This window comes from Colobus angolensis, unplaced genomic scaffold (genome assembly GCF_000951035.1).
Source record: "Colobus angolensis palliatus isolate OR3802 unplaced genomic scaffold, Cang.pa_1.0 Scaffold584, whole genome shotgun sequence".
NCBI classification, from domain to species: Eukaryota; Metazoa; Chordata; class Mammalia; order Primates; family Cercopithecidae; genus Colobus; species Colobus angolensis.
Genome location: NW_012119421.1, coordinates 361,343 through 369,664, shown reverse-complemented (window position 1 = coordinate 369,664; position 8,322 = coordinate 361,343). Strand labels below are relative to the sequence as shown.

Sequence of the window (8,322 nt, the reverse complement as noted above, 5' to 3'; positions counted from 1 at the left end):
CGATCTAGGAGACTTGATTTATAAAAATGAAAATGACAGATTACTTACATGATGAGGCACATTGAAAGGTCCCATCAAGTGGCAGCAAAAATTAAACCAGGATGATCAACTTCAAGACAATATCCTAGTAAAATTATTAGATTTTAAAGATAAAACATACTCAGGTCTCCAGGCATCACTGTGGAACAAATTACAAAAGCAACTGAATTAGATGGGCACTAACATAGAAGGCAAGGTAACAGTGAAGCATCAATTTCAAAAAACATATATATAGAAAGCGCAGTGTGGCTGGGCTGCCCCAACCCCCAGCAGTGGGGTAGGATGGCATTAAAGTGAATCCAGAATGAATTAACCAACTTGCAGAGGGATCCTCCTGCCCAGTGCTCCACGGGGCCTCTGGGTGATAATTAATGACAGTCCTTGCCAAGGAGGTGTTTTCTTCCTGACCATCCACTTTCCTATGGATTACCTGTTCAAGCCCCCAAAGGTTGCTTTCACAACCAAAATTTATCACCTCAATATCAATAGCAATGGCAGCATCTGCTTCGACATCCTATGGTCTCAGTTGTCTCTAGCATTGACTGTGTCAAAATTTCTCTTGTCCATCTGCTCACTGCCCTGCATCCCCAACCTCAATGACCCCCTAGTTCTAGAGATAGCCCACACCTACAAGGCCGACAGAGAGAAGTACAACAGACTAGCAAGACAGTGGACAGAAAAATATGCTATGTAAGTGCCTAGGTGGTTTTATGGAAGACATCATCCAAGAGAAGCTAGCAGACAGGTCTTCCCTTGAAATTCTGGGCTGTAGGCTGAGCCATTCAAAGCATTATCTGTTCTTCAAACAAATTGATATAGGAGTTAAAAAGAAATTATTTAGGCACTAGGGTAAGGAAGTCCTCGGTAAGGTTTCCCTTTTAATGAAAAGCAGCCCCCAAATAATTTCTTTTCTAACAAAGAGCAGCCTGTAAAATCGAGCTGCAGACATAGATAAGCAAGCTGGAAGCTTGCACGGGTGAATACTGGCAGCTGTGCCAATAGGACAAGGCTACCGGGGGGCTAGGCATGTTCAACATGGTGGCTCCATCTTCCCTTTTCCTTTGTAACCACGTGTACAGTAAGGAGCAAACAACATGGCACAGGTCAAGTAGAAAACACATTTGCATAATAAGAAGATTAGGGCAGGGTGGCCTGCTTCTTCCAGCACTAAATGTCACATCTGGTCCAACCAATCTTTGGGTCCTATGTAAATCAGACACTGCCTCCTCAAGCCAGCCTATAAAACCCTGCGCACTTCACCACAAAACCAGAAGTTCCAGTGTGGCAACCCTCTCTCTCAGGAAAGACAGCTATTTTCCTTTCTCTTTCTTTTGCCTATTAAACCTCCACTCCTAAACCCACTTCTTGTGTGTCCACATCCTCAATTCCCTTGGTATGAGGCAATGAACCTTGGTTATTTACCCCAGACAATGATGCCACTTCAAAATGTTGGTCACCCACTCTCTGCAGCTGCAGCATGTTGGTGCCATTCTCAACAATTATGGCTTTGACTATGCCACATTTTTGATGCCAAATCAGCAGCCATAGTTGTTATGATCTGCAGCCTTCCTGGTTACACTGGAATCTCTCTCTCTGCCCCAGTTTATCTGCTGGTCTTTTGGGAAGCTAGGCCCTGCACCTCTCTCCAACCCAGCCTCAAATGGTGCCACTGCTCACAAAAGTACCACACCAGGTCTTCAGCCTGGTCCCTCACCACATACCCTTTGCCTTTTAGAACTCAGTGCCATCCTGGGTAACCAGGGCAAAGCAGGATTTCCTCACACCCTGTCTGCTGCACAACCACAGCCTGAGGAGGCTCAGCTCATGCTGGAGGGAGTTGGGAACAGTGTCACTGGAAGTAAAGGCCTTGACCTGCAGCTTCCACCAGTCTTATTCTCCATTTGCCACATGCTGGCATTTCCCCCCTAAAACAAAGAAGCAGCAAGTGGAAAATGTTAAGATATAAAGCACATAACACCCCATAAGACATGACTATGTTTGTAGAAGCAAGAGGAAAATTATGAAACCTCTAGAGGTTTGGGTTATATTTTTCCATATGATGAGGATTTTCACCACCCCTGCTCTTCCCACTAGGAGCCTACACTAAGTTCAAGTGTGAACCATTCACAGACTAGAACACAAGGAGGGAGAGAGACTCCTTGGGAGGATCATGAGGTCAGGAGATCAAGACATCCTGGCTAACACGGTGAAACCCCATCTCTACTAAAAATACAAAAATTTAGCCAGGGGTGGTAGCGGGTGCCTGTAGTCCCAGCTACTTGGGAGGCTGAGGCAGGAGAATGGCATGGACCTGGGAGGCGGAGCTTGCAGTGAGCGGAGATCGTGCCACTGCACTCCAGCCTGGGTGACAGAGCGAGACTCCGTCTCAAAAAATGAAATAAAATAAAATAAAATGCAATTTACTCATTAAAAACAAGAAAGTGCAAATTAAGGATATTATATTCAACGAAGCTCTCTTCAAGGTTCAAGGTACAAGGTACAAGGAATAGCTTTGCTTAAACTTCTCACAGGCAAGGCTCAACCAAACTATGACTCAAACCTTGACCAAATGCCCTCCTGGGCCATGGTAAGATAGGTAGTCTTCTGAGGCATTATCGTAAGACTCTTTCTCACTCACCTCTTGTGGGGGCCTCCTTGTCTTGCAACAGGCTACCAGCAGGCAGTTTCTCACCCGTTTCTGATAAGGCATGGAAATTTCCATCTTGCCCCAATTCCCTCAGTGGTACAACTACAGACTATAACTGCCTAGCTGCAATATAAAATTGGACCTTCTTGACAGAGCAACCCACCACTTGGGTTGTCATCTAGTAACCCCAGTTTGGTGTCGTGCTGTGGAATTATGGATATGGGGAGCTGACAACATACTAATCTTTCTTATGCATAGATATCCCCTATTACTTATGCTGTGTGCGTAAGTCCAAGTGTGAGCCATTCACAGATTTGATGCCCAACATGGGACCAGTAAGGTCACAATGCCTTCTAGGAGAAAAAACAGAAAGAACTGCCTGGGGCCAGGTTAGCAGGCTTGAGAAGGGCATCCAGGATTTGATAGCAGATGTTCTCTCTCAAGTAGTAGGTGTGAGAGGAGAGGAACAGTCCTCCTACTGTCTTATGTGTTAGTGAATATTTGGAGGCTGAGCATTGACAAGGAGGACTTGAAACCAGCCACCCAAATGGCGTTTTTTGTTGTTTAAAATTCATTGAAACTGAATGGACAGGCTGGGCATGGTGGCTCATGTCTGTAATCCCAGCACTTTGGGAGGCCGAGGCAGGCGGATCACCTGAGGTCAGGAGTTCGAGACCAGCTTGGCCAACATGGTTAAACCTCGTCTCTACTAAAAATAGAAAAATTAGCCAGGCATTGTGGTAGGAGCCTGTAATCTCAGTTACTCAGGAGGCTGAGGCAGGAGAATCGCTTGAACCCAGAAAGTGGAGGTTGTAGTGAGCTGAGATCGCACCACTGCACTGCAGCCTGAGCAACTCCATCTCAGAAAAAGGAAAAAACAAACAAACAAACAAAAACCCAAAAAACTGAATGGACAGCCTCTTAAAACCATAAGCAATTGCAGAGTTGTGCTTCCTGTTGTGTGCCTGCTCTCTTTGTGCTCCTAATTCTTCTCTTCCCCTCAACCTGACACAGGTACTTTAAGGAAAGAAGTCTTTCTACTGCTTCTTGATGGCTGGTCACACCTCCCTGCACTCCTTGAGCTCTCAGTCAAGGCAGTAAGATGTTCTCCTGGCAGGCGCTGTTGTAACTAAAGCGCATGTGTTAAACTTCTTGGTATATGTTCCTGCAGAGTGTGAGTTCAACTGACAGGGTTTGGGTAAAACTTTCAGTAAAGGGGGAAAAAAAAGTTAAAGTTATGAGTGAAGCCTCTGAGCCAATTCAATGTATAGTTGTGAAAATGTGTCCTTGAGATTGATGAGTTACATGCTTCTACAATGAATAGTCTTAAACTGTTAGAGGAGATTCTTCAGTTCAGAATACCATCATGAGTAAAAAAGGGCTAATGGGGCAAAAATCCCTTAATATTTGCCACCAATGAATGGGTCAGAATTTAGCCTGAGTGCCTGTAGCCTCTGATGTCTAAGTTTCACCGTATAAATAATGTCCTGTTGGTTGGCAAGCCAAAATTTTAAAACTCAACTTCTCTGACTGCAGTGTTATCACATCTCTGCTAGTAGGAGTGACTGATAAACCCCACCAAAATCAATAGCTTGCTTGCCAAGTAAAGGTTCTTGGGACTATGCCACTGCATTCACAATGTTCAGTTCCTCTGGCGGCCAAAAGGAAGACAAAAAACTAAAAGCTACTGCCTCTCACAAAGTAAAAGACTCGATTTCTGATACAGAAGCCACGATTGCATGTCAGATTTGTAACTCCTGCCACAGTTTGGCCTGTTTGTTTTGGAGAAAGTATTATTGCTTCACTGCTTTCTGGCTTCCATACTTTTTGATAAGAAACCTATGTTATGGTTAGAATTAGAAAATTACAGAAATAATACTCAATAATAACCTTCATTTCCTTTAACTTGAACTCTCCAAAATAAACAATACTTATAATTTGTTGTATATAATTTCAAAAATGGTGGAATCAGAGTACTAACTGACAGGGTCTGGCCAGAGTACCAAAGAATTGCCAAATCTCATTCTGCCAATAACCTAGGTTCTCTGGTGGATGTGGGGACTACTATAAAAGATATATACATAGATAAAACTGACAAGGTATAGATAATCACAGTTTACGGCAGGGCTTGTGCCACAGTGGAGGGAATTCCAGTAAACTGTATCAGAGGATAAGGCTCAGTTCAAGGCCTTAGGGCTTTTTCTTCTGTCTAAGCATAAAATAACCTTTATCAAACTTCTCCAAATGAATCTGATGACTGCAAGTTCTGAGAAGAGAGAACCAGAAAGAAGTCACATGGAGTGGGAATTGAAGGTTAGAAGCTCCCCTTAACACCAGCCAAGTTACCAGTTTTGATGCTCTGGTAGAAAAGGGGCAGTAATAGCCACACCCCTTTGTACAATATACTAAGTCCACAAATAGTAACAAACGAGCTCAGTACCTGTCCTGGTACGTGAAGAATAAGAAGAGAAAACCTAACCTGAGTCTAGGTTTCCTCCTTGTTATTAAGGATTGGGGGAGAAGAGAAGTTGCCTGCCTTTTTTACACAATTATTTCATTCCAATTTTCTGATGTCACTCCAAGTAATGCTAAGGGAGAAGTTTATTAGGCAAGTCCTTCAAAAGGCTATTTGCTTCCCATTTTCACTCCTTTCATGTATCATGCTGGCCCAGGAAAGGGACAAGTTAGTTGGCCAATGAAATGCCATTTTAACATTACAGCATAGATATCTGAAGTATGTGACACCACACCATAAATTCAGTTATCCTAGTGCTACACTATCTGAGAGGTTACCAATACCTTCCCATTATCTTTAATTTACCTTTTGAAATCACATATGGTTATATACATATATACACACACACGTATATGTATACACATGTATACGTGTGTGTATATATAGTAATATGTATTACTACACAGTTGAATGTAACTCTTCAGGTAGTGTTATACAGTGAGCAACATATTGACAGCATAAGCCAACTAAATCAAATGTGAATAATGTAAGATGTGAAACATCATTTTATTATAATTTATTATTAAATTATTATTAAATTTTTTTGAGACAAAGATTTATAGGGAAATTGATGATCCAATAAAGAGACTTTCCTCCACTAGTGTCTTTTTCAAAATAAAGTGGCCATCAAAATGAAATTAAATTATGAAAATTTAAATCAAATTTAAATTTCATCAAAATAAAAATTAAATTATTAAATTATGAACACAAGCCCTCTCTGGTTTTGAAAAATCTGCTTTGGTTTCAACCAGCCTTAGGTCTTCAGGCGCCCTTGCCTTTATTACTGATGACTATTTGCTCTGCCAGCACACCCAAAGATGGGTTTTGGGACCCTTCTCTGCACCAGGTGTCCCAAGGGCCTAAAGTCTCAAGCATATCCATGAGACTATCCAAGGAACAGCACCACATTCACAAAATTTAGACGCAGTGAGAACACTGTGAGTAAAAAGTCCAGGCTTACATTTTTATTACATTTATTAAATTATTTTTCTATTGTGTCCAATCTTACCTGGAAGAAAAGGATAGATGCCAAAACAGGAGAGAACAGAGAGACTATTGAATTCAAGTTTGCTGAAATTCTGGGAAGTTCTTCCAGCTTTGCCATCTCTTGCGGATTTATAGTCTAAGGGGAAACTGACTATGAAGAAATCCTTTGATGATAAATATAGCTTAACATTATGTCTCAAGGATTGCTACTTTCTAGCGTTGGTTTTAAATGCTGGGGAAAAGATACAGTGTCACACACTTCGGGGCATGTAATTGGTGCTTATATGTTGGTGGGCTGTATACATCGGAATCTTAAATTCACATTAAATTTCACTTAGCAGTTCCACTATTTGGAGTTTATCCTAGATAAATAGCTTAGATTTTAGGATCGAAATTAACTCCATTTCTCCAGTAGCCTTGGAATAATTGAGCCACAGCGGTGGTAGATGGCAAACACAGGAAAGAACAATACCACACAAGTGAGGCCAAGACCCCGTACCCTGATTCGGAATCAACTCGTCTCGGCGGTGAAAGCGCCAACAAACTTTAGCCAGTAGACTACCAGGAAACCACAACACACATGTTTTTTTTTTTTTTTTCTCTCCTTCAATTGTTCCAGCAGAAATTATGCTGACATTGACCTCTAGAAAGCTCCATCTACCCTTCCTGGCGCCACCTGCCCATCCAAGGAATAGTCCCAAAAGGCCGTCCTCTCCCTGCTTTCTCCAAATTGCGAGCCCACACGCGACGTGTCCAGCCAGTGACGCTCTCCTTCCCGTCCAGCCAGTGGCGCTCTCCTTTCCATTCAGCCAGTGGCGCTCTCAGAAGACCTGCCAGGTCTACAGGTCCTGGAGCGAGTTGCAGCGTCGCGGCCGCACCTCACCACCGACTTAGAGATGCACCTTTGCTAGGCGGCAGTGCGTGGAGAGACGGTCGCGGGTTGTCGGGGCCGGAGCGCACGAGGTTCCCGGGAGGAGGCTGGAGCCGGGAGGCGCCCGGGGTGAGACCGTGGCACCCTCAATATCATAAAGGACTCAGACTCCTGCATTCCCGACATCATAAACGACTCAGACGGATGCGGAAACCGAGACGGCCTGGATGGAAAACTCTTTCAAGAAAGACCCCAGAGCCCTGAACGAAATTCCGGATATTTTCTCTACAACATACTACACCTGCCTTTTCCCACGTTAGTTAATGGCAACTCCACCCTCCACACGTTCAGGCCAAAAACTCGACGAAGGTCTTTCTCTCGTGACCCACATCCGATTAGTTAGGAATTCATGTTTCTTTTTTTGGTTGATTTTTTCATCTTTCTTCCCTCCCTCCATTCCTTCTTTCCTTCCTTCTTCCTTTTTTCCAAACAAGCTAACATAGGATCATGTTTCTTTTCAGGTTAATTGCAGATTTTGATCCCCACAACTATTCTCTTTCTTGGTCTCTGAATTTTGGCAAACGACAAGCAAGGCACAGAGATCGCTTCAACTCACTACCAGACGTTAGGGTTTTAGGCTGCCGTTAGACTGTGGCCCTGCAGGTCAAAATCGGCCTCTCTAGGCCTGTCTTCTCGAGACCAGCGGCAGGACCCGGTCCCTCTCCGCTCGGCTTCTCTCGCCGGGTCCGCAACCCTGCACCTCTTTCCTGTAACCTACAGCGAAGCCCGGCGGGGGACCGGGTATTCAATTGGCCAGGAGTTCTCGAGGCGCAGGTGCGGGTGTGCGGGGACGCGCGTGGTGAGTTTGCAGTTCCTGCCGGCTCCAGCAACCTCCCGGGTCAGTTCGAACTCCGAAGGCGCCAAGGCAGAGAGGGACCGGTAGGCGAAGGGCAGCCGCACTCTTGCGCCCTGTTTCAGCCCTCTAGTCTCTGTTGAGTGGAGTTTCCATCTCTAGTCTCAGTCAAAGCAGGCAAGGCAGACAACCTTGGCCTGGCAATCAGTGAGTATGCAGTCCCTTCTCCGCCCCGTTGGGCACTTGAACTTGTGCCTTTGGATTGTTTCTCCCCAAGCTTTCTATGAATTCCAAGGATGCAACTGATAACTATTTAACACTGCCCTTACTTGAAGAAAGAATACTTTAAAGTCTTAGCAAAGGAAATGATCTAGATGAGTTTTAAGTCGAGGACTTTCAAGGGTGGGAAG

At 44.1% G+C, this 8,322-nt stretch overlaps 1 protein-coding gene and 1 pseudogene across 1 annotated transcript in view; both read left to right on the top strand.

The window, feature by feature from the left end:
• The first annotated feature begins 321 nt into the window (after nucleotides 1-321).
• On the top strand, nucleotides 322-733 carry LOC105526278 (annotated as a pseudogene).
• Nucleotides 734-4,930: 4,197 nt separating this feature from the next.
• LOC105526282 (myomegalin-like) overlaps nucleotides 4,931-8,322 on the top strand; it is a 22,941-nt gene continuing 19,549 nt past the window's right edge. Inside the window, exons 1-2 of the mRNA XM_011962226.1 lie at nucleotides 4,931-4,999; nucleotides 7,220-7,374. Of these exons, the coding sequence (XP_011817616.1) occupies nucleotides 4,931-4,999; nucleotides 7,220-7,374 (224 nt within the window). The remainder of the gene's footprint in view (nucleotides 5,000-7,219; nucleotides 7,375-8,322) is intronic.